This window comes from Hyperolius riggenbachi, chromosome 5, assembly GCF_040937935.1.
Source record: "Hyperolius riggenbachi isolate aHypRig1 chromosome 5, aHypRig1.pri, whole genome shotgun sequence".
Taxonomy (NCBI): Eukaryota; Metazoa; Chordata; class Amphibia; order Anura; family Hyperoliidae; genus Hyperolius; species Hyperolius riggenbachi.
The window spans coordinates 159225871-159252950 of NC_090650.1; the positions used below are offsets into that span (position 1 = coordinate 159225871).

Below are 27080 nucleotides of genomic sequence, written 5' to 3' on the forward strand. Positions count from 1 at the left end.
GTGAATAAGTATAATAACATTTTGATGTTTTACTGAAATTATTATCCAGCTCATTGCTTATTATAAGAATGACCTTATGAGTTTTGTTTTATATCAAAAGTGCAATATTATATTGTTTTGATATTGTAATATTTATTCGATATTAAATTGATATTTTTATAAATTGGTCTACGTTTATTTGCATGTTTAAACCAGTACTGTAAAACCTCGGAAAACAAGCTCACACAGTTAGGCGTATGTTTGTATTTTAGCTCCTCCTATTTTCCCAGGAGCATTACATTTACATTTTTGATTTTATATTTATTTTTAAACAAGTTATACAAACATTGACAAAACGCCCGACAAAGACCAGAAGAGATTCTGGACAACATATGAAAGAAATCTGTTTAATTATGATATGTTGGATTCGTGGCACCCCCCACACGGTAGTAAAACTCCTCCCTTCTATCAGCCATGCTTTATTAGCACCTGCAATTAAAACCCACATGGAAGCTATAAGATCTATGTCAAAGAGCAACAAAATATCATTACTAACCACTCTACGCAATAATCCAGATTTTCAACCTGGCTTAACCTCAGGGTGGTACAAGGAAAGTGGGCTCCCTCGAGATGTTAGAATCCTAGACTTGGTTGGCCACAGAGATTCCACATTGAGGGAGATCTACAACATAGTCAGAACGGATAACGGGCTGTGGAGCTTCCAGGTCAGGAGCTACCTTTCCAAACATAAGGATAATATAAGTAAAATCATAAATATTTATGAAAAGAGTTTTCTCCATTCGAGGGTGGGGAAGGGAATGACAGCAAATTTATATTTTCTTCTTGACAGTTGTCAAACTGATCCTCTAAGTTCTGTAGAAGCTGGGAACAAGACCTAAATCATATAAAAAACTTGGATTGGGGAGCAGTATTCCAGGAGATTTGGACCCCCAGCTATACCTCATTTCAACTTATTAATTATAAACTCATGACAAGATGGTACTTCACACCCTCTAAGATGGTTAAATTTAAAGGTGGGAATGGGAACTGTTGGAGATGTCTTACCGAGTTTGGTTCATATATGCATATGTGCCCGGTTATACAGAACTTTTGGATAGAGATAGGAAATTTCATTAAACTCCCTTCCCCTTTTGATCCCAGTAACGCTCTGTTGAGTTGCATGCAACCTGACAGCTTAAGACATGCAAATAAATTAGTAACCCCGGCAGCAATTGTGGCCAGGAAACTTAGAGCAAAACCCTGGAAGAACCCTGAAGCTCCCAGTATGGAAGAGTGGATATGGATGATGTCAGATTTTTTGCAAGGTGGCGAGGGCTGTGTGGAAGATGCTGGCACCAACAAACAAATGGAGGAATGGAAAATTGCTTGGGAAAAAATAAGTAACATATAATATGAAGTTAAGTAGTTGAAGTAGGAAAGATGAGGAGAAAAGAACCAAATAACCACTATATTACCAACTGAAATTGTATGGATAAATGGATGCATGAATGTGCAGTTGCATGGACATATGTTGAAGTATAGAAGGCACTTATATGAATGTGTATGAAAGGTGAAATAAGAGTAATTGCTTTGCTTCTTATGCTCTCAGTTTAGATATGTGACCTGTTTGTGCATACGGCCTGTCCCTCCCACTGGGCTCGGTCCGGCCCTGATGGCTCATGTATGGAGGGCATGCCCATAAAATAAGTGGGTAGTCGGAAAAGGATATTAACCACTAAATGTTAAGATGGGTAGGTGGAGTTTTTTGTTTTTTTCTTTCCTGGTGTTTGTGTTTTCTTTTTGTTTTCTCTTCCTTTCTCTCTTTTTTTTATTATAATTAGTTTGATCTGAGCCACTGGTGAAATGTTTGACATATTGTAGTGATGATGGAATGAGGGAAGGGGGGAGGAGAAGAAAGAAAATCAAACTATGATGCAAACCTGAGACCCGGCGGATCGCTCAAAATCAGTCTCCTCACCCGAACGACAGACTGTACACACGCCTGATTTGGCGTGCGGACGACTGAACGACGGGACGTTCAAACGACCCGTCGTTCGGAAAAATCCGACGTGTGTATGGGCCTTTACAGCCAAAAGGTTTGGATTAGTAGAAGTCCAGGGGTGCTTACATTATTTTTTTATTTTTAATTAGATCTGAGCTTCTGAAAGGTTTATTTTACATAATAATGTGTGTCAACAGTAGAGGTCTGCTGTAGGCAGGTCTTAACTAAGTTACAATCCTAAGTTAGCTAAAAAGTCTTTTTTTTACATAAAAATTATAGAACTACTAATTTATTTGCACAATTAGGCACTAAACTAATGGGAAATTTTGCATATGGCTGGTTCAATCTTTTTGAAATTGGAGATAATTTGAAGTCAGCAAATTCTTTATAGTGAAGATAACAGGTATTAGTGGTACCAAAGAAGTTTGATGAATAAAATCCAATATGTGTTATGCAATATTACCATTGCTGCCATCTACACCATAACACAAGTTTATGGCATTTTAAATTTCATGTTTCCACTAAAGGTCCCTTTTAAATGTGATGTAATAAAGCATAATTGAAATAACAGCAAACTTCCTTTACAAAAGAGTAAAATTAAAAGGAGGTCAGCTAGCTTCCACTTTGAAATTGCTTATGAGGATGGAGTCGTCAGACTGATGGACATTCCAGTGAAGCAGATTAATGGCTGTGCTAGGTGCCACTTAGCCGAGCAGAAACTGCAGCTCAGCAGTCTAAGCTGACAGATTTCTACTTTAAGGGAAATAGATGTCTTTTTTTCCAGATTTTTCACATCATGCTGCGTAGACTCAGCAGGTATGACTGCATGAAAGTGAATAAGGTGGTCATTCAAAAATACAGCTATTGCGAAGAGGAAGTAATCTCGTAGAGGATAGATGCTTATTTCTGCAATTTACAGAATTTTAAGTAAGTCAAAGAGTGCCACTAATAGAAACGTAGTCTAAATAAATAGCCGCAGTAGAGCAAGCTTTTGGCTAAAAAGCCTTCTTCAGACTCTGTTCTAGTACATAATGTTAAACACACAGCTTACATAAATTTAGATCTAAGAAGGAGGTACAGAGATTTATTTGCAAATAAAATAACCCATGTCCTGGGTCATGTATATGTAATACCCACAGTGTGTTTGCTATTTATTTAAGCTTTCCATTGCGTTTTATTATTTAAAGGAAAACTATTTCAATAAAAACCAGATCTACTTACCTGGGGCTTCTTCCAGCCTCTAGCAGCCAATGTCTCCCTTGTCGCAGCTCTGCTCCGAGCTGGTGTCCCGAGGTTCCCTCTGTGGCAGCCGCTGACCTGGCCAGGTACTTCTGCAATTGCGCAGAGTGCTCCCAGCGACCACTTGCACAGACGCCCGTTCACACCTGTTTTCTGCGTCCGAGTTTGGCCATTGTATTTCCAGATTGCATGAACCAGACGTGTGTAATTTTCTGGGATAATGGATGTGTCGCCATTCATCCAATAAAATGAAATGGAACAAAAAGTGCTCAAAAGTCCACCAGTCCTACATTCTTCGTCCTACATTGCATTTTACTTTTCAATAATGTTTCTTCTGGCAATCTTCCACATTGTTTCCTCATAGGAAAGATACAAACAACCACATAGTGTGATACTGCTTTCTTAACTTTAATTCCCCTGTTCTCTATGGTGTTCAAATTAAATTGTGTTTTTAATCCTCCACCAGCATACATATAGAATTTGCTCACTAGATTTGGTGGCTGTCCCAGTCACAGACCAGCACCAACTGCATGTGGCAATTAATCCACACCCTCTGCTTCCACATCCTCCTGCAGCTATTACTAATTTGTTTCTCTTTAATTCCTCAGAAAAATGCAAACATACACATCATAGTGGAATACCCTTTAACTATGGAAACGCTTTGTAACACCAGAAACGCTGTGTAAACACAACTGTACTTGAGTTCTGTGTCAGCCCTTCACCATCACACACTTGCAATTTGCTCACTGACTTCTAACATTGGGACGAAGGCACAGAGCCGAATCCTGTGGTAGGGATGGTGTTGTGATATGCAATAAAACAAGAAGTTTTCCGGTAATTATTTTGTCTCCCTTGGCTGTCTCCAACTGAAGGCACAGTTTGCACTAGATCTTCCTTTCTTGTTAAACACAGGTTGGTCGGCCCGCCTCCATGACATAGGCGGAAGTTGTAGAAGCATTAGAGCTCTTTCACATAAGCCAAAGCATGCACGAACCCAATTTCATTCACACGTTAGGACGAACAGCATGACATCGGAAAGTTGCGGTTCGACGCATATCAGCGCCGATAGTTCTAATTTACCCGTCAGGAAACTGCCAGCGTCGTACGATTAAAAGCTTCCAGAAGTGTTACAACATAATGCTCTGGAATGCTTTGTCTAATGTGAAAGGTAACATGATAGTCAGTAGACTTTCATGTTACCCCACTTACCGCAATCCTAGGAGCGATCCGTCAAAACAGATGGATCAGCTCCTAGTGTGAAAGAACCCTTAAACATGAGCGCCTGTGTTCAGCTGGAGCTGAGCGGTATCTCAGCGTCGCACCCCCCGGGGGCATTGCAGTTTTCCCTGGACAGCGTGATCCTCACCAAGGGACTTACCCGTGGCTAATCTTGCCAGATCGGCTTACTTTGAAATGTATCCTTAGTGGCAGAGTGGATCTTCCCTGAACTTCTAGACTGGTAAGAGTGAAAAAGCTATGTTACAGCCCTAAGCGTCTGGAGCTTGCATTTTTAAAAATGTGCACATATGTTCAATTGACAAAGCCTTGTGCAATGCGCAAAACACTGTCACCACCTCAGACCATACCAAACATTTGTATATTTGCATTTTTTAAGGGTATTAAAAGGGAAATAAAACTCTGGATGCTGGCATAATATCGCCCCTGTTTAAAGCTCTAGTAAGGCAGAACAGATTTCCATATGCAAGATATTGCAGTTTTAGAGCAGGAGCAGAGACCAGCAACAAAATTGATTAGAGGGATGGAAGGTCTTACTCACCAGGAAAGTTTAGTAAAACTGGGCTTATTTAGTCTGGAGAAAAGACACCTTAGATGAGATCTAATTAACATGTATAAATATATCAGATCGCAATATAAAAGCTTGACAGATGACCTTTTTGTCCCTAGGCTTTTACAAAGGACAAGTGGACAGGATCTGCATTTAAAGGGCTTCCTCCTTCCCCATACCCACGGATCTCTCCCACGCCGCCGTCCTCAGCCTTCCTGCAGCACCGATACTGGGTCCCCGCATTTCCGTCAGTTAGGCAAGTCTACGCAGGAGAAGTGCGCCCTCTACGTATCTCTAAAGCGGCTGCTGGAAAGATACACAAACAGCGCACTTCACTTACATCAGACTGGCTCCGACTGACATGTGGGGACCCGGTATCGGAGCTGCACAAAGACTGAGGACGGCGGTGTGGGAGCGATCCATGGGTATGGGGCTGTAGGAAGCCCCAGGTATGTATAAAAAGTTTTATTTAATCCGGCTATGGTACACTTTAAGGGGGGCTAAGATGCTTTCTTTGCGTTGAAAGACATCTATGGCTATAATTACTAGGTATTCCCTGTCCTGTTGATCCAGAGATTTTAATCAATTGCCATCTGGAGTCGGGAATGGATTTTTTCGCTTTTGGGGCTAATTGGACCATGGATCAACAGGGATAGGTGAGGGTGCAGGCTAGCGTTATACTTTATTTTCTGGTTGAACTCGATGGATGGATGTCTTTTTTCAACCCAAATAACTATGTAACTAAAAGAAGAAAATGTATGCAGGTTGAAATGGACCAGTTGAATCCAAGGTGGAGTTAGATTGGTCCATTTTCAAGCTACATACATTTGAATTGAACATCTGCCAAATCCTGTATGAACTTTTAACGATTCACATCTAATTCACAATCCTTAGTAAGCAGTCACACATCTTCAAATAAAAATGCAGACATTCCATTCAGAACACCTGAAGTGCTTACTAATTCGGTACCCGAATTACATTGCTACAAATCGGAGGGGGAATAGTAATCAGTGTGGGCCTGGAGCTTCTGCAGGAGCAGGGTGAGCTTTTTTTGGCTTCACCCTGGCCGGGAGGCTCTGGTATTCCTGATGGCAGCTTGGGGTAACTTTTTACAGCAATTAGCGGTTACCCCAAGCTACACTCATGGACATTGCTGGGAGGATGTGTGCAGCAGAGCTGTAATCGCTCACCTCCCCGAGATAAAGCTGCAGCAGCTCGTCTTCTCCATGTGCTTCTGGGGCTCCACCAACACTATGCCAAAATTGCTGCCAGTCACATGACACCGCTGCACACTCATTATAGGGGGGCACTCAGGGCACCAATACTGAATGGGGGTGCACCCACTAGCGATATATATACTGAAAGGGGGGTAAGCACTCTCTGGCTACCTTCACTTGAGGGGCTTTTTGGCTACCTATAATGGGAGGAGCTCTTTCTTTCTCAAACTATGGGTGCATTGCCTGGCTACCTACAAAACGGGGGAAGGCTTTCTGCCTACCTATACTTTGGGGACCTCACTGGCTATCTACACTAGGGAGATGGGCACTTTTTTGCTACCCATAACAGGACACTCTGGCTACCAGTACAGGGGTCACTCTCTGGGTCCTATTTAAACAGTGGGAGTACACTCTACCTACACTCAGGGGGTCACTCTCTGGCTGCCAAAACAAGGGGGGCTCTATACCTAGCTGTATTAATTCTATCCAGAGAAAGAATTGTATCGTTTTTAGAATCGAAATCTTGAAATATTAATCCGCTTAGGAGGTTAGTGCCTTTTTTTTTTTTTTTCCATTATTTTTGCTTTCTGATCACTGTGCTTGGCTCACAGTAATCAGAGTGTCAGAAGCCAATAAAATTGGCACCTAACCATCGTACAGAGCTCAGCTGTTATCCGAGTTTTTTGCAGTCTGGGATGTGCAATCATGTCCCGTGCATGGGAGTTGCAGTAGTTAAAACTAACTACTAAACTAATCCTTACAAGAGAAGTAAAATGGATATTTCTCCTTAAAGAGAACCTGTACTGAGTAAAAATATTTAAAATAAACACATGAGGTAACTTCAAATGAACATTGCATAGTTACCTTGCCATCAGTTCCTCTCAGAAGCTCACCATTTTCTTCTGACAATAATCCCTTCCAGTTCTGACAATATTTTGTCAGATCTGAAATATATCTGTTGCTGTCAGTAAAATATCAGTTGCTGTCAGTTATAGCTGAGAGGAAAACTGATGTACCAGGTAATGTCCATGTTTCCCTATGGCTCAAGTGGGCAATGTTACAGTTTAACTGTGTGCTGACCAGAAAGCTGTTATGGGTACTGGCCTTTTTCAAAATGGAGGACGGAAAATTCCCTTGATCACAGTGAACAAATAGGACGCGGGACAGGATAAAGACACTGAGGAGTAGACTACATGGAAGGTAAGTATGACTTGTGTATGCTTATTTTGACTTTTAATTTTCAGTTCAGGTTTTCTTTAATACTCAGGTACCTGATGGACTCAAAGCCATGTGGGACTTTAAATGATTCCATTAATATATATTGCTGGCAGATGAGTTACACTGTTTTATAAAGTAATTTGGGTTCCGTTTTTCACCAGCGCCCAAATTACTTTCTGAGTGCCGCTGTAGCTGTAATTCACATTACGGCCTATGGTGGCACATGGTGTGCCCAAATTTGCTGGCACCTATTTGTTCTGCTTCGAATCCTGGTTGCCTCCCTTGATGGCTATTGGTGGAGGGGTGTAACAAACATACATTTTTAACAACACTTTCTTTTATTTAGGCTATGAGTAAGGGCGAAATTGAAGCCTCAAACATGTAAGCCTGCTCTGTCACCAATGATTTAAATTTTTCATCCAATAAAGAAATAATTTTGGAATCGATGGTGTGTTATCACTGTTTTTTTCAGTTAAAACTATGCTGCGTTAGGCTTAAGAAGCCACAAGTGTGGCGTAGTTACTATGAGCGGTCCCGAATGAGTTAATAGGATTTTTACTCCACCCCTATATAATTAGCACTTTCATGAATCAGGAAAATATACAGCATATGTGCAACTGCTAGCCCATAATCTTAGCAATCAACGGAACTGCATCAAGTTGTAAAAATGTCCCAACATAATAGTACTGTTCATAAAGGATAAAGTAGTTTACATTGATTTTGAAAACAGAAATGTGCAAAATGGTATGCAAAACATGTTTTTTATAGATCTACAGTATTGAATATAAAACTAACATTTCTGCCTCCACTGGCATCTCCTCAGGCAGGGAATACATTTGTCTTTCAGTTTTCTGCACACATTTTTCTGTGTACGTTTTCTGCACACAAGTGTGTTTCTATGCAGAAAAACGCACACATTTTTTTTTCACAGCAACTAATATAATTGATGCAGAAAACTGACAAAATGTGCAGAATCATGATGCAGAATGTCAGTTTTTCTCTGTGTGCGAAATACACAAAGTGTGAACTAGCCCATTGATTAACATGAGTTCTCAGTTTTTTTTGTGCAGAAAACTGTCAAGTGTGTTCCCTGCCTCAAGGTTTTCAGATTAGCCACATTAGTCACAAATACGAAACTAAGATTATAGCTGTTCATGTGGTCTTGCTGATCCCAAGAGGTTCCGTGTTCTTTCATTATGAAAGTGCAATTTATTGCTCTACTTGTTCACAATGCATGTTAATGCAAAAGGCTAGAACGACTTCTGGCTTTTTCCATGAACCATTTAAATCAGCATATCCATTGTCCCCCAGTCATTCTTGATTCATTTGTTCTCTGAGCCCTGTCAGTGGCAAATTCCTATTCCCTTTTCAGCTTAGCTGACTGACATCCAGACTATCCCAGCTATATAAATAAAAGTGGTTTATGACATGATATAAGATGTCATTGTTGCTGGGCTACATAATATGATGTCATGGCCCACACCCACAACCGACCACACCATGCATCTACACCTGTAGAGAGATACAAGTCTTTGATCTGGTATCACACACACAAAAGGTGGCCATACATGGTACAATTTTTCATTTTTTTTTATTAGATAATTTAGTTTGATTATTCCGTTAGATCGAATATAAAGATTTTTCCAGCATGTCCGATCAGATTTTTCTCAAAAAAACTGGATAATCGTTCGAATTTCTTGGTCGAAAAAAAAAAATATTTTCAACTTTCATTCGATTCGATCATTTAGATCGAATAAACGGGAAAAGCAAACGTTTTTATTGTATCATGTATGGGCACCATAATTGTGACTTCTTCGCAATCTTTTTAAATACCGATATTGAAAGTGGTAACGCCTGCACGATCTTTCAATACCGATATCGAAGATGTAGCGAATGCACCATATTTAAAGCCCAATCTACACCATAAGATTCTTTGTCCGATTCGATTTGATTCATTGTTCGATTCAATTAAATCCGACATGTCCTTTTCATGATTCGATTCTGTAACGATCGGTGTCAGCACACAGAGAATCTGATTATTGGTGATCTGCAGTATCACCAAGAATACAGATTTTACCTGATTATTGATGATCTGCAGAATCACTGATAATCCAAGTATAACTAACCTCTGGACACCTATATAGTGTGAGTGTTTGGTGCAACGGTAATAACTTTGAGTAAGACCACCCGAGGAGCAGGTGGTCTTTGACAGTACGGGCGCTACAGTCTTTACAAAAACCTTCCAGCAGCCTGAGACCTCCAAAGGGGTGGAGCCCCAGGGTGAAGGTAGGAAGGACCTGAGAGTGAGTGACACCTGACAGGTGGATGTCACTAGCAGGTCTGGAGACTATCTCTGAAGGAGGGAGATAGCTCTCTGGGTCGGGCAAGCCAGGTCAGCAACACACAGACAGATAAGGTACAAAGGCAGAAGACTGATTCGGTATCCAAGGCAAGCAGGGCTGGCAACAGGTAATCAGATATACGTAGGTACCGAATCAGAAAGCAGAGTGATAGTCAGGAATGCAATAGGACAGGTCATAACAGATATCAACAATGCCTAGTCTTGGGTGTGAGGTCCGTGGTCTCTACACGATGGAACTAGTCTGGAGTATAATATGATGGTACAGAGTATTCCTAGACATGGGTGTGAGGTCCGTGGTCTCGACACCCTGGAACTAGTCTGGAGTAGGGCTGCACGGTTTGTCGGTTTAAAACCGAAACCGCGGTTCGTGGCAAGACGATCTGCTGATCGTCAGTAACCTCGGTTTTTCAGTCTGTACCTTGTGTCTGGCCCCGCTGTGCGCGGATTGGCCAGAATCAGTGAATATGTATGAGTGTTAATGAGCGATCCAGTGATTGGTAATGCTGCATGTGCCCGGCCGCTCGCTCGAGTGGATCCGCCCCCCCCCCCCCGCTCATTAACACTCATACATATTCACTGCTTCTGGCCAATCCGCGCACAGCGGGGCCAGACACAAGGCAGTGTAATCCCTAGGCTCAAACAGGTGGTAGCCCAGGTAAGATCAATTACCGCCCGGCTGCTTTCCTGGCTGTCATCACCCACCTGCCTGACTGTCAGGGTGCACCGGGCTTGCTTGAAAAAAAAAGCAAGTAGCGCTGTTCTGAAGTCAGTCCCTGTACTGCTCCGCTCTGTGCATGAGATCTCGCGCTTCCCGACGAGCTCGTGCCTTCATTGGCTCAGCCTCTGCCGCTGAGCCAATGAAGGCACGAGCTCGCCGGGAAGCGCGAGATCTCATGCACAGAGCGGAGCAGTACAGGGACTGACTTCAGAACAGCGCTACTTGCTTTTTTTATTCAAGCGAGCCCGGTGCACCATGACAGTCAGGCAGGGGGGTGATGACAGCCACGATAGTGCGACTGTGCGAGGCTCAGCCGTCAGTCTGCACTCTGCAGAGGCGCGCGATACAGGCTGCCTCTGCGTGCACGGACACTGACTGTCCGTGCAAGCTTAAGTATGCGCGGTTTCGTACGGCGGCTGTCAGCTGAACATTGTTATTTCATACATGCATGATATTACCGGCGAGCGGCGTTTGGGGGGATAGTTGCGGGTCGCATGGTATTGCAGACAGTGTGAGGGGTCATATATAATCACTAACCCCCCCCTCCCGTAATATCATGCATATGAAATGGGAAAAAAAAAATCGGGGAAAAACCGAAATTGCAATTTCTGAGGGAAAATCACAATTTCGATTTTTCCCCAAAATCGTGCAGCCCTAGTCTAGAGTATAACAGAATGATAACACAGAGTCCCTAGTCTTGGGTGTGAGGTCCGTGGTCTCGACACCCTGGAACTAGTCTGAAGTATAACACAATAATAACAGAGGTAATCTGGCTCAGTGTGAATTCCCAGGTCCTCCTCGATCTAACACACTGTTGGATCTGACTAAGGTCTGAGTGCTTCCACGTAAGTGTTCGAAACGGCAGACAACATGAGACTGGCCAGCAGTGACTATATATAGAGCAGCGCTTTCCGGCGCCACCCATCAGCGATCAACCAATAGCCACTTGCCTTGAGGTCAGCTGACCGACCTGGTCAGCTGATCCCTCCTTGTTTGTCATAAAGGTTCTGCCTCTCAGCGCGCGCGTATTCCTCAACCTGTGTAAACGAACAGACCCAGCCACACCAGACGCACGCTGCTGCGGACAAACCGCCGCGCTGGACGCGGAATCAGCTGCCTTGCCGCCAGTACACGCGGCGGCTTTTCCGCGTTCTCTCAAAGATTCAATTTGAATCAATTTGCCATTGTTTTGACTCGGAAATTGAATAAAATCCTGAATCGGACATGTCGGATTGAATCGAATCGAATCAATGAATCGAATTGTATCGAACAAAGAATCGTATGGTGTAGATGGGGCTTTTAGCACACATGGAGACACAGAAAAGCAAGCTTTTTCAACACAGAAGTTAATTAACTTTCTAAAGAAGAGATGTAATTAGTTAAGCAAGCTCAAAGACCGATAACAAACCCATCTCTGAAGCAGACTTTAGGTTTGCAGCACTTCATAGATCAAAGTAGTCTTCACACTTATCCCAGATTCACACCTTACCATGCCTTGACACTTCCTACCAGAGTTCAAAGGAAGTGACCATACATGTGGTTTCATCCACATAACATTGCAACTTTAAAAATCCATCATTTTCATATTTGATGCTTTCATAGGCACTAGGAGAATGCTAAATAAACAATTTTTTTCAGAAGTTATTAAGGCCAATTTGACACACCTGCTGAAAAATTACTAGGCAAATCAGTCATCCACACCCCGAGAAATAAAAGTTATCAGGCATACTTTAGGGCCCGTTTCCACTAGCACGGAAACCGGGCCGAATCCGCAGAGTTTCCCCGCAGGCAAATTGTGCGGGGAAACTCTGCCATTGGAAACAATGGTGCCGCCGGCCAAATCGCTTACCTTAGTTTCTGTGCGGGAGGCTGCGAATCCCATAGCCGTGCATGGCACGGCTTATGGCATTCGTCAGCGTTCCTGCAGAGGAGGAAGTGCCGCCAGGCATCTCCCAGCCGCGTGCGACACTAGTGGAAACGGGCTCTTATTGTTTCTTAATTATATTTCATATGGGTGAATTTGTAACTGCTATGCAATCCATTTCTTGATATGACTTTCAGGCATTAAGAGACTGGCACAGCAGGAATCCAGTCTAAATCTCTCTCCATGAAGAAATAACTGCCCCATTCCATTTACACAAGGCTGGCCTGTTGCATATCCTAGCCACTCCCAGCTGGAGAAGTTAGTAAAACTCAGGGACACACTTGGTCCAGCGTCCTTTGTTCTTTTGTTGAATTCCATGATCCCACATATGATAGCAGAACACCAGACACAAATTGCCATTTTGAATTATTCAATACAAATACTTTATAGCTTAATAGACTACAAACGCATTATTTTTAACTTTCAGACATTCTACCTAATTTTCTCATTTCTTACTTATCCAACTAATCTGTTCAGCTGCCAGATATATTTATTTTCAACTTCAATGTATATTTTTGTGTATAGTTTTATAATAAAACTAATCAGTGTTTTACTTAAACATAATTTAACTTTATATTTATAATATTTGAGAGGTGCGCTGGACAGATAAATGAAAAATTGAATTAAAATCTCTATTTATTTATACTGTATTCAGTTCATAGATATATATAAAAGATTTTTCACACATAAAAAAAACAAACATGTCAATCATCGTTATACTGCAGTAGAGGTGAAGGGGCGCCCCATTCTATCTACTAATCAGCGCACTTTGCCTGTTAGAATCGCCCGAGGAGAGTGCATAACGTAGCACCAGCTGAGTGGAACGCAGGGAAGCAGCCTGAGCAGTGTGTGGGACGCACTGGAGGAAGTGACGTCATCACAGAGGAACGGAGAACCGGAAGCTGATTGCGGAGTGAGAGACGGCGTTGTGAGCCCGCTCCCCGCTGCTGATCCCCCAAGAAGATACATCCAGATCAACCCCTGGAAGAACCCTAGCCACCTAGAGACTGTGTGGGACTAGGACACTACAACTACTCACTGGAGGAACATTACAAGAGGTGAGATAGACGCTACAACTATCCCTGAGACAGTAATACATTAATGGAATCCTTTTGATGGGACAATACACAGTTGATTCGACTGAATAGTTGCAATAACGTCAGGGACCCTCTCCCTTTTCTGCCTGTTATGTTGGGAATTTGATGATGGATCCAAACCACCCTTAAGCAATTTAGCTCCATTTTTTTAGACTCCAATTTTTATCTATTGGTAATTGTATGTATATGTATGTGCATTGCATAATTTTCCTATTGGAGAATATTTGTATATGCACACAATTTTTAAGGGAACCAGCACGCCGAGTATGATGGTGTTAAAGGAGTGAATGAATAGTGTGGCTTGAGCACGTCAGCAGGTTGTTTTTTTATGTGTGAAAAATCTTTTATATATATCTATGAACTGAATACAGTATAAATAAATAGAGATTTTAATTCAATTTTTCATTTATCTGTCCAGCGCACCTCTCAAATATTATAAATATCTCTTTCTGTGGATGGTGGGGAACGGGGGTTACCCCACCTGAGTAGGTTGCAGCAAGGAACAGTACATACAGCATTAACCCTGTAATTAAATCAATTGCCTGGGCAGCGCCCTCCCGTTTTTGTATAATTTAACTTTATCAGTTACCCATTACACTTTATCAGTTAGCCATTAAAAGGTATTACTTTTACAAAACTTTGTTTTTTCTGCCTATTTAATAAAACTAACAATTGAATTGTTCCAATTTTGCCCTTGTTACCTGATTAATTATTCTGACCTATGCTAGATGCTAGAACTCTGTCCTCAAGAAGAGACGCACTACTGCATAGTCTTATTTTTAGTAATTGATGATTCGTTAGCTAGGTTGCAAATAACCATGGGCGCTTTGCTGGGTACTGCCTGCTTTGCTGGAGCGCGGCTGGGAGCTTTGCTGGCAATTTGCTGGGTGCTGGACTGGGGGCTTTGCTGGGAACTTTGCTGGGCTGGGGGTTTTGCTGGCGAATTTGCTAGGTGATGGGCCTGGAGCTTTCTTTGCTTGGCTGGGCAATTTGCTGGGGGCTTTGCTAGGCTGGGCAATTTGCTGGGGGCTTTGCTGGGCTGTGCAATTTGCTGGGGGCTTTGCTGGGCAATTTGCTGGGGGCTTTGCTGGGTTGATGCATTTGCTGGGCAATTTTATGGGGGCTTTGCTGGGCTGGGGGTATTTCTGGGTTATTTGCTGGGGGCTTTGCTAGGCTTTCCTGGGCTGGGGGCTTTGCTAGGCTGGGGGTTTTGCTGGGCACTTTGCTAGGGTGGGGGCTTTGCTAGGCTGAGCGCTTTGCCCAGGCTTTGCTGTGCTGAGCGCTTTGCTAGGCTGTAGGCTTTTCTGGGCACTTTATTAGGCTTGGCTGGGGGCTTTGCCGGGCTGGGGTTTTGCTGGGTTGGCAGCTTTGCTGGGCTGGGGGTTTTGCTTGGCTGGGGGCTTTGCTAGGCTCTGCTGGGGGTTTAGCTAGGCTAGGTTGGGGGTTTGGCTAGGCTGGGATGGGGGCTTTGCTGGGAGGGCTGGTTGCAGTGCTACAGACCTCAGATCGCAGCGACTTGAAAGAGGCAGAGAAGGGCACACACTACCCACCCAGACCCAGTACACGTAACATGCACAAAGTGACTAATGACATCACTTCCGCATTTGAAGTGTACCCATCTGCGGGTAGTGTGCGCCATGGCCCTGCTCTGCCTCTCTCCAGTCGCCACGATCTGAGGTCTAATTATTAAGAGGCAGCAGTGGTGCCTGGGTGCCGCCACACTGAGGCCCCATAAGAGAGCGGTGCCAGTGTCGTGGCAACTGGCACCAGTGGCATTTTTAAAAAGCAAGAAGACCCACTGGGGATTCTCCCCAGAAAGTATGCATTTTTTTGTGTTGTTGTTTGCATTATTTTTTCATGCAAAAAAAAAAATTACCATATGGTATAGGTTTTAGTTATGCAGCAGCCAGACTGCAAATATTTTCTTGATTAAATTTAATATGATATACAGTAATACAATTTAAGTGAGTTTTTCTTATTTCATTGCACCAAAAAAAGTAGCTGTGGGTGTGTATTTATTACCAAAATTCTTTGCACTGTTATTAGTAAGTTATTCCTAAGAATTACAGGGCAAAAGAAAACAGCACATAGTTCTGGAAAAAAATTGCACCACTTTTAGACCCTAAAATCCAGAAAGAATGATAACGCCAGGGAGGTTAAAACCTAAAAGCTGTTCCCAATAATTCAGGGTAATTAGGATGCTTTAGAGCAGCTTGGACTATTTGGAATGGTATAGAATTTTGGATTTTCCCACAGACTGTGACAGTTTGTGAAGGGTATGAATAATTCTTAGACTGGACACTTTTTGCTCAAATGTAAATAAAAGCTGAGAAATGTTTTTTTTCTCTCACAATAATACCTCTTGTACATCGTCTTATTATCTTTTGGGAGACACCTATGTCATTTCCCGTCAAAAAATTACTTACTGGTTGACAAAAAGTAACTTTAAGTCAAAATTTGCCAGGGGTATGAATAATTATGGGCAGCACTGTATGTGTTGAATGCCTTATAGGGCTGGGCTTTTTCCCAATAAAAGAACTGAGGGATCCTTTAGAACTATAGAGCTTTATTTAGACCTGTTGTGATTAGGGGATTAGACTGTGACCAAGACCAGAAAACCAAATATTGGTCTGAGCTATTAGGGAATAGTCTAGATAACCTAGCTGGTGTTAATTAGGCCCTATGCTAGCTATTTATATTAGTTTTAAGGATAGACAGCCCTTCAGAATTGTTTGGAAGCAGTAGTTTTGCATACTAAAAGAAATTGGGACATGAAACCATTCCCACCCTTTCATAATCCAAACATTTTCTGGCGCATTTGATACCGAGCCATTATGGTAGGATATTCTACCACCCTGTAAAGAATATTTCTTACACCATAGTTCAAGTATAACTACTCTGCATCAAAGAGGATAAGAACCAGCGCAGACCAGTAGTGATGAAGCTGACGTAGCTGGAACACCTGGTGAGGACTGCAGTCATGACTAGCAACTAGAGATGCCAGGGGTATGAGCCACCCAGCATGATGTAGGAAAATAGTAAGGGTGTTTATATTTAGGACAGCTATCCAGGCCAAATCTTCATTGTCACCTGGAGTGAAGCCAGGATTATGAAATGAACTGAGAGCCAATGACTGAGAAGCCTGCAGCCCCCGAGTGAACCTATAACATTTCCATAATTTAAGGGTATGAACACACTCTTGCTCATTTTAATAATAGAGGTTATTGACAGCAGTTGATCAAGTGTTCTTAAAGGGGCACTATGGCAAAAAATTGTAAGATTTAAAATATGTGCAAACATATACAAATAAGAAGTACATTTTTTTCCAGAGTAAAATGAGCCATAAATTACTTTTTTCCTAAGTCGCTGTCACTTACAGTAAGTAGTAGAAATCTGACAAAAGCAACACGTTTTGGACCAGTTCATTTCTTCATAAGGAATTCTCAGGGATTTATTTATTTTCAAAAGCACTTCGTGAATGACAGTTGCTCCGTCCAACTGCCAAAAAACTGTGTAGCGAGCAGGGAAGCTTCATTGTTTAAATCCTTTTTTAGGGAATATCTTTATAAAGAATAAAAGCCTTGCTGAGAATCCCCTATGAAGAGATGGACTAGTCCAAAACCTGTCGCTTCTGTCAGATTTTTACTACCTACTGTAAGTGACAGCAACATAGGAGAAAAGTAATTTATGGCTCATTTTACTGTGTTAAAAATGTACTTCTTATTTGTCTATGTTTGCACATATTTTACATTGAAATTTTTTTTGCCATAGTGCTCCTTTAAGGTGTCATTAAAGGTACAATATTTTCCTCAGATGCAATCTGTCGATCAGATTTGTGGATTGAAAGTGATCGGAAAGTAATTATCCATTGTTTTTATAAACGGGTCGATTTTTACATACGATTTTACGTACATGGTCATACGTACTCCATTGTACGTGATCAAAGAATCATACATTTTCTTTTTTATTACAGAAGAACAGGAAATGATGTCAGAAACGCTCGGAAGTTAAAGAGAATCTGTCCTGTCCGATTTGTACAATAAAAAACATACCAATCGAGTCACTGCGATCTCCTGGATCCCTCTTTGCCATTTCCGCCACTCCCCACCATGATCCTGGCTTTTAATCGCCAGTTTTAGGCAGCTAACCAGAAAGTGATGTATGTATTATATATATATATATATATATATATATATATATATATATATATATATATATATATATATATAATGTTACAGTATACTACAAGTTTTTATTACATAGTGAACTCCAGTCAGAGCTTCTCAGTTTCTCAGCATGGGAAGCTCCCTTCCCCCTCAGACAAGCTGAAATTGAGAGCAGAGAGCTGTCTGTGACTAATAAACACAGTGGAAGAGGGTAGGTGTATATATATATATATATATATATATATATATATATAACAAAAACAAAAGGTAATGAAAGATCCTACCTTATGAAGTAGTCACTCAGAATATCATGAACAGAATACTTTAATAGGGCACTTTTAAATTGACAACGCGTTTCGTGATTACAACCGCTTCATCATGTCGAGTGTCGTGCCAGGGAGTCCCCAATCTGAGGTGCCTATCTAAATAAACACAGCACACACACAGAGCCTGCAGGGGGCGTGCACAATTTCTCCCTATCACAGCAGAGGCAGTGCATTCCTCTCTGTCTCAACAAAGCTTGACAAAGAAAAGAAGATTAGATATATTACAGAGTGCAACTAGAAAAGGCTGCAGTAAGCCAGACCACATTAGGACAGGTATAGGAACTTATATATAGAACTTATAGGATAGAAGAAATAAGGCTGGAAATGTTGTTACAGAGTCATTTTAATAATTATGAGATATTGCAGAGTATGATAAAATGTAATACTACTGTGTATCTGTGGCAAATTTTGATTGGTGTATTTTTTGGAGTATAGAACTTTGAAGATATCCATTCAGATGATTACTCTAGGGCTGATTCACACTGGCTGTATTTACATTTTTAAATTCTTTTCTCATTCACTTAAAGAGAATCTGTATTGTTAAAATCGCACAAAAGTAAACATACCAGTGCGTTAGGGGACATCTCCTATTACCCTCTGTCACAATTTCGCCGCTCCTCGCCGCATTAAAAGTGGTTAAAAACAGTTTTAAAAAGTTTGTTTATAAACAAACAAAATGGCCACCAAAACAGGAAGTAGGTTGATGTACAGTATGTCCACACATAGAAAATACAACCATACACAAGCAGGCTGTATACACCCTTCCTTTTGAATCTCAAGAGATCATTTGTGTGTTTCTTTCTCCCTGCAGTTCTCATGCACTGAAGTTTCAGGCTGCTCTTTTTTCTCCTGCAAACAGCTTTGCCCTTGTCTGTAATTCTTCAGTATGTGAAAGCCCAGCCAGCTCAGAGGACGATTTATCCAGCTTGTAAAAGATAAGAGAGAAGAGAAAAGCTGCTCTAATTTAAATAATACACAGGCAGTGTGCAGAGAGGGGCCTGCAAGGGGGAGTTCATAGCAGAACCACAACACTGAAGAACTTGGCAGCCTTCCAGACACAGGCTGACAAGTCTGACAAGGGAAAGATACATTGTTTTATTATGGAGACTGTGATAGCAGAAAGTGCTGCAGTAAGCCAGAACACATTAGAATAGCTTTTGGAACTTGTAGGATGATAAAAAACAGGATGCAATTTTTGTTACGGAGTCTCTTTAAATGAGAATGACAGCATTTCTCATTCAAGTGGATGGAAAAATGGTTTTTTCGAAATGCAAATATAGCGCAAATGTAGCCAGTATGGCTTATTCCTAATAGTTGTGCTGTTGAGAATTACAACTTAAAAAAAAAATCTGAAGTGATTGGAAAGTAATGGTAGATTGTTCCCATTAACATTTCGAGCTGAGCACTTTTCCACTTCAAATCCAACATTTCAAATCAATAAAATTCTTCAAATGAATGGATGATAGAATCATTTCAGATAGACTTTCTCCATATATGGCATTTTTTTGTACAGTTTGATCTAACAAAATCTGATCAAATGATCCCATCTGAAGAAAAATTGCGCTGTACTGTTAATGGGAAACTTTAGCCAGTTAATCACCCTGCAATTGTGGCCTGAAATGCTAAAGAGGCATGCCTATGAGCTGATAATGTAGTTATTTAATGCGTGTGGCACAAAAATCAAACTGGATAGACCTTAAAGCCATGTTGCACTAAACAATTAAAAATACTAGGAATAAAGGTAGATAAATATACCTTGCTTAAAGTGAGAATTCAGTTTCCGTACTTTTATGCAATGGAAAACTGCATACACATGGTTTAAACCATGGTACTGACATAGACCAGTATTAAACTGTAAAAACAAAGTTGTTGAACATATTTAAAATATACCATATATGTGAATATGTCCTCGTATAATTTGCCATAAAGTACAAACTTTCTAGGATCCCAGATTCATGACGATGTTTCAGAGATCATTTCCTCACCTAGACGTTGTACCGCAAAACATTTATTTGTGTCCATTTCTTTTTTATCTCTATCCAGCTGTATTCCTGAAGTGTTTCCCTGCTACACAGGACCTATCTTTATTTTGGACATGCCCTGTTCACCAACAGCTTGTAGTGAGTCCTGCAGCTCCCTGTTTCACTTGCTGGTAGATTTGCATGCTTGGACTACTACATATTTCTACTAACTACCAGCAGGTGGTAATCTTTGTGGTCTTCTGCAACTTAATTTTACCAATCGGTAGCATGTGCCTGGATGTGTTGTGTTTTTGATTCCCACCAGCAGGAACCTCTAAAATCTTTTCAAAATGTCTCCTCGATGGGAATTCAATGTGCCCTCTCCAAATTTTGATATTATTGGAATGTTATATTTTAGGAGTCTGACTGCTATATTGCTATTTGACCAATATCAAATTCAACGTATTTGTTTTGGTTGTATTTTGTTTTAATGGTGAATGTTTTTTGTTTCTTGCTTCCAATCATTATATGACATCATTCATGTATCTTGTACCTTAACTTATTCAAATTTTGTTAACTGCTACCTTTTCACTCCAGCATGCGGCCGCGAGACCGTATGTTACTGTAGCTGGTCTTTTACTTGTTTTGTATCAGATATCTAATAAAATAAATTTTGAACTTAAAATCTTTTAGGAAATTATGCAACATGATGCTTACAACTCTGCAAGAAATTCAATCTGTATTACGCCCCAATATTATCATTATTATTGATTTATATAGCGCCAGTATCTTCTGTGCCAATGCTGAGTGAAATCTGTATCCTGGTATATGTTTCTATTATTTTCACCTTGAATTTATGCTTTGTTATATAACCGGATTTAGACGTCAATTCTGTACAACATGTTCTGTTTTTTGATCTTATACTCATTTTTTGCTTGCCCTTGAGATTGATTGGGTCCTGCAAACTTGATTCTGTATATTAATGGATAGACAGTTTTGTATTTTTTGTTTGCTTTGTTTGTCTCTGGGTGCTTACATTCCCTTCATCAAGTTTTTCCAATGTTGTATATACTATACTTTATGCTTTGGTGTCTTATGTGGGAGACTTATAACCCAACTGAAAACATCATAAAAACTTCCATTAACTGTTTCTGATTGAAAGACTGCACAAGGGTTATGATTGGATAAAAGTGTTAGTGACATACTAATTTCACTAAATCACATCTCATCCTATCTTTGTTCCTTTAAAAGCTGTGACTACAAGGCATTAAGCACACATCACATTGCTAGGATATTTCTTCTTGTGTACAAATACCATTTCAATTTTTCCTTTTAAAAATTAGACCCATCTGAACAGTCTTTTGAATAAGGGTGAAACGGAAATCTATACACATAAAATTGGAGTACCTTATGGCAAGGGATTTAAGAACTTATACATATTTATGGGACATTTAAGAATATATTAAAGGGTGAATTGAGACAGTTTAGCCCAGCTGTGTCAAAGTTTTTTTGGACCATGGCACATATTTTGCATGTGTACTACGCCTCCAGCAAATATGAATCCTATAAATCAAACTATACTGTAGGGATAAAATGAATTTAGCCTCGTACACATGCTGGAGACAACTTGATGGCTGTTTGGGACCATCTTGTGCAAGAATCTAGTATTTGTACAGGTGACAGTATTTGACAGTGTGTACATAGCATTACACACTAAAGACCCATTTGCTATTTATCATTTGCAGGCCTCAAGCCATTCTTCCTGTGTCCCAGAGCAGAGGTGCAACAACTCTATAAATAGAGTCTTGTCACTAGCAGCACTGATTTATTGCTGGGGTGTGAGACATTATTTCAGGATTGGTAAGGTTTGTTTAATTTTCACGTCCATCAAAAATGAAATTAAAATGTAAACAAAAGGAGGGGACCTCAGCTATGTACCAACAGGATTGGCAGCATTCATCTACATGGTTAGCGGTGAGTAATAATAATAATCCGAACATTTGTATAGCGCTTTTCTCCTGTCGGACTAAAAAAGCGCTCTAGAGCTACAGCCACTGGGACGCGCTCAAGAAGCCACCCTGCAGTGTTAGGGAGTCTTGCCCTGAACTCCTTACTGCATAGGTACAGACCCTAGCCAGGACTCGAAACCTGGTCTCCCATGTCAAAGGCAGTGCCCTTAACCAGTACACTATCCAGCCACTAGCAGTATATATATGTCTGTGCTTCGGCTATTCCCAATTATTTATTTCTGTTAAATTAAACCACTACTGAGAGGGCAATTGAGGCTACCATTGATGCTAAACCTTTTAAAAAATACTTGTCAGGCTGTTGTACTTATCTATTATCCTAAACACCATAGAAGAGGTGGACAGGGAGATGCAAATAATTCCCATTTGCATGCAAATTGTATACAGATTGGAATAAGGCCACCAAACCCACTCACAGTCAAGTAGTCCAAGTAGTCCAATTCCAAGCTGCACAAAATGTGCATCAAATTTGCCTGCAAGACAGAATTATTAGCATCTCATGACCATCTGTATTTAATTCTCTCTGAATCTAAAGCTGGCCACTAACGGTCCAATTTCTAGCAAAAAATCGTTCGAGCGATCAGAAATTCTGAACGGATTGGTTGTAAATAATGTCCATTGGTGGACACAATCGATTATGAACGAGTGAAAAAAATGTCGCCCGAATGAATTTTCGCCGAACGAAAATTTTGATTTTCTTGGTGGCCATGATAGATAGGAAGCAATGATTGGTTAGTTGATGGTGTAGTGAACGATTTTTCGTCCGATCAGAATTTCTGAGCGCTCGAACGATTTTTCGCTAGAAATTGGACCGTTAGTGGCCAGCTTAAGACCTTGAGTAACTAAGCAGATCAAGGGCTCTGACTCCACTCCTATTTTCGTAGCTGCATGCTTGTTGCTTGTTTGTAACTAACTACTCAACCTAGAAGATTTTCTTTTAATGTTAACCTGTACATCTATGAATGTAATTTAAAACCTTTTCATATAAATCAATTTGTATTTTTAAATTAAATGTTTATGTATAAAAAAGCTTGAACAGCTTGCTCCTTTCAAAATTTCCCTATCCTCTAGATCAGTGATGGCTAACCTTTCAGAGGCCGAGTGCCCAAACTGTGACCTAACATCGACTTATTTATCTCCGAGTGCCAACGGGGGGGTTGCGGCGCGCGCCTCGCCGAAAAATGGGCGTGGTCATGATATTGTATGGGCGGAGCTAACGTAATAATGTAACAGCGCGGCAAAAGAAAGCAGTGTTTCCGCCATGATGTGGTGAAACGAGGATTCGCATCATGGGTGTGCAGAAACTGTGTGATGCTATTTATTAGTATACCCGCCGTAACCCCAAAGCAGCAAATATAGCCAACTATGACCATTAAGGGCTCATTCACACTATGTGCAGCGCTGTCAGTTTTGACGCAACGCACATAATGTAAGATTCATATGGTAACATGAAAGTCAATAGACTTCCATGTTACCATTCACACTACAGGTGTGCGTTCCCATGCCTTACGTTGTAACGCATCTGGGAACCATTTTAACGCACAACGCATACGTTTCCCCGATGGGTACAGCTGCCGACGTCCACGCTTTAGCGCACCACAATGTGCATTCCGTGCGATCACTGTGCGTTGGCAACGCATGCATGAAATTGCATTCGTGCATACGTTCTGTAGTGTGAATGAGCCCTTAATAATAAATGCAGCAACAGTTACCCCAGACACCAGAAAATAAATGCAATGTGTGCAACATTTCAGCAGAAAATCATGCAATGTGGGCCACATTTCACCAGAAAACAAACGCAGTGGCCCACATTTCACCAGAAAATAGATGCAGTGGGCCACATTTCACCAGAAAGACGCAGTGGGCCACATTTCACCAGAAAATAGACGCAGTGGGCCACATTTCAAGAGAAAATAAACGCAGTGGGCCACATTTCACTAGAAAACAAATGCAGCGGGCAGCATTTCACTAGAAAACAAACGCAGCGGGCAGCATTTCACCAGAAAACAAACGCAGCGGGCAGCATTTCACCAGAAAACAAACGCAGCGGGCAGCATTTCACCAGAAAACAAACGCAGAGGGCAGCATTTCACCAGAAAACAAAACGCAGCGGGCAGCATTTCACCAGAAAACAAACGCAGCGGGCAGCATTTCACCAGAAAACAAACGCAGAGGGCAGCATTTCACCAGAAAACAAACGCAGCGTGCAGCATTTCACCAGAAAAACGCAGCGGGCAGCATTTCACCAGAAAACAAACGCAGCGGGCCGCATTTCACCAGAAAACAAACGCAGTTGGCCACATTTCACCAGAAAACAAACGCAGCGGGCAGCATTTCACCAGAAAACATACGCAGTGGGCAGCATTTCACTGTAAATAAATGCAGTGGGCCACAATTCACCAGAAAATAAACGCAGTTGGCCACAATTCACCAGAAAATAAACGCAGTGGGCCACAACTCACCAGAAAACATACACAGTGGGCCACATTTCACCAGAAAACATACGCAGTGGGCCACAATTCACCAGAAAACATAGCAGTGGGCAGCATTTCATAGTAAATAAACACAATGTGGGAAACATTTTAGCAGAAAACAACACAGTGGGCCGCATTTCACCTGCAAAAAAAAGTAATGTACTCACCTGACAGAAGTCTTCCCTCTCGGCTGGGCTCTGGCGTGCATCTTCCCCGGATCTTCTGCAGCTGAGTCTCCCGCGCTGCCGCTGACAGGCAGAGTGCAGGCCTATGGGAAGATGGCTGTCGCCGAAACCCTGTACTGGAGACACAAATAGTCTCCAGTTCAGGGGTTCGGGACGGCAGCCATCTTGCCGTAGCCCTGGTCTGCCTCCCAGGAGACTGCGGGGCTGCGGGCTATGAACTGGTGCGGCGGCGTCTAGTAGACGCTGCGGCCAGTTCATAAGCAGCGGTGGCGTGCCAGCAGATTAGGCTACGCGTGCCGGGCGGCACGCGTGCCATAGGTTCGCCACCGCTGCTCTAGATTGTAAGCCTTTGGGCAGGGTCCTCCTCCTTTTGTGTCCTACCTGATCTTGCACCTCCATTACAGTAAACCAATTCTATGCATTTGAGTGAACCTAACTTGCCTAATCTCCATGCTCCATCCAGTGACTGACTAAGCATTACCTGGTACTCATACTATGGTGTGTGATCTGGTTTTCTTGTATTCCTGTATTGTCATATTGCTGTATGTCTCCCCTAAATATTGTCTGTAACCTAAATTAATGTTCAGCGCTGCGTAATATGTTGGCGCTTTATAAATTCAATAAATAATAACAATAACAATATGCATTACTCAAGCTGCTATTGAAGGTTGTAAATTATGTGATACACTTATTTGTTCTAACTAGTCATGTACCTCAGAGCATATAATTAAGAGTAAACAACATGCCCATGCTAAGGGTTTTTAAATAAAAGTGAAGGATGCTTCAACATATCTAGAAAAGACACAAAGTAGCCTACTGAGAGTAGAACAAAACTCCCATCTTGCAAATCTCTCCACCTTTTCTCACCTGCTCCTCATGTTTGGGTAGCGGTAGTTAGGAATTGCTTCCTGGGAAATGTATTTCTAAAGCTCAGTGACATTTGTTCAACCTGCATTATACATAAAAACAGCAGGTTTATGGTTAGCACTATGAGGAATTGACTGGCTTGCAGATCAACACTAAGGGGTTAAATTTCCAACAGAATGAAAGGAACAAGAAAAAGAAACATTAGCATGAGGGGATTGTGTAACAATGACAAGACAAAGAAATGTCTGCTCTGCATAGCAGCTTATGCTATTTGGTGTATCAAACACTAGAGGTAGGGTGAAAAACAGATAACCTCAAAATTCATTCGAGAAACTGTACATTTTGAAAGGTTTTATTTTGCGTATCGCATAGTTTTACATTTATGTGAAATAAGCCTTACAGACTCAAAATATCAATTTGAAGTTTTGACACAAAAAAAGATTATTGCACAGAAAAGTATTTTTTTTTTCTTAGCAAAGAGCTGATTCTGCAGTGTCAATATCAGATTACAGTGAAAGAGTTAATGCAAAGTGTAGTAATTCACAGGAATCAAACAAATTTCACATTCTAATATTTTAGTGCAGAAGGAACGTTATTAAGGATTATTGGTGACTGGTTGCTACAATCTGCAGCACCTAATAAATTGTTCTTTAGGTAAGAAATGTGTTTGATACAAACAAAAATCAAAACACACACCAAAAAACAAACAAAAAACATGCAGTCGTAACTCATACATCAAAAGCATCAATCCAAATGAAAAAATAAAATATATATATTTGGAAAATATTTAACTATTCAAAAATAAATCGGGCAGTAATATAAAATCTGAGGATTTGCAATGCAAGTATATTTTGGTATACAATTTGGCTCAATTGCTGTGTCTGTAAATTAAAACATTTTTAAAGTAGTGGTAAATAGTACTGTACTTACACACATCCCACTGATCCATTGTGGTGCTGTACAGTAATCTTCCTTCTAGTAATAATTCCCATAAAGAAATGCCCCAATCTTCATAAACACCAATAAGATGAAAGCTGTGTCACTGAGGTTTGTGTGAAATGAGACTTCCAATTTATGTACACCTACAACTACTGCACAGTTCAAGTCCAAAATGATAAGCGTGTAGCTGTGCTTATGTTTATTGTGCTGCTAAACCAGCTGTGATCTGATAGGCAAGGGCACGCTTACAACGGGCCAATCACAGTCAATTTCTATTCCAGGGAAATTCCTGCCCATTTGCCTAGAATCCTCTGAGACCTTTTCTTCTGTATAATAAAAAAACATAGTTCTCTTCCAGGATCATACTGAACTAAATTACATTTTGCGTCTTTGCCATTCTGCTCTCTCTCCTGCCCTGGGTGACATACATCAGCTTAGAAAGAAACAGTTTAAATTCATTCCCAGCTTTCACCTTGCTGGGGAGAGGGAAAGAAAAGGGAGCGTCTGGGCTCAATAATTACTTATTCTGTCACCATGGAAACAGACAGGATGTAGTGAGCTAGATTTGTATAGAACATCTGCTGCCAGATTCA

General features: G+C 41.1%; 1 protein-coding gene across 8 annotated transcripts in view; it reads right to left on the minus strand.

Annotated features, from left to right (window-relative positions):
• ELMO1 (engulfment and cell motility 1) overlaps positions 1 to 27080 on the minus strand; it is an 818731-nt gene that overhangs the window by 226133 nt on the left and 565518 nt on the right. The window contains exon 1 of one of the 8 annotated variants that reach the window (XM_068236408.1): positions 25549 to 25615. The exons of 6 other annotated variants lie outside the window; for them this stretch is intronic. Coding sequence is in view for 1 of the 2 variants with exons in the window: in XM_068236406.1 (XP_068092507.1) it covers positions 26479 to 26484 (6 nt within the window). In the remaining variant the exon portion in view is untranslated. Of the gene's footprint in view, positions 1 to 25548; positions 25616 to 26478; positions 26930 to 27080 lie in introns of those variants that run through there. One more of the 8 variants, XM_068236406.1, reaches the window with a different exon arrangement.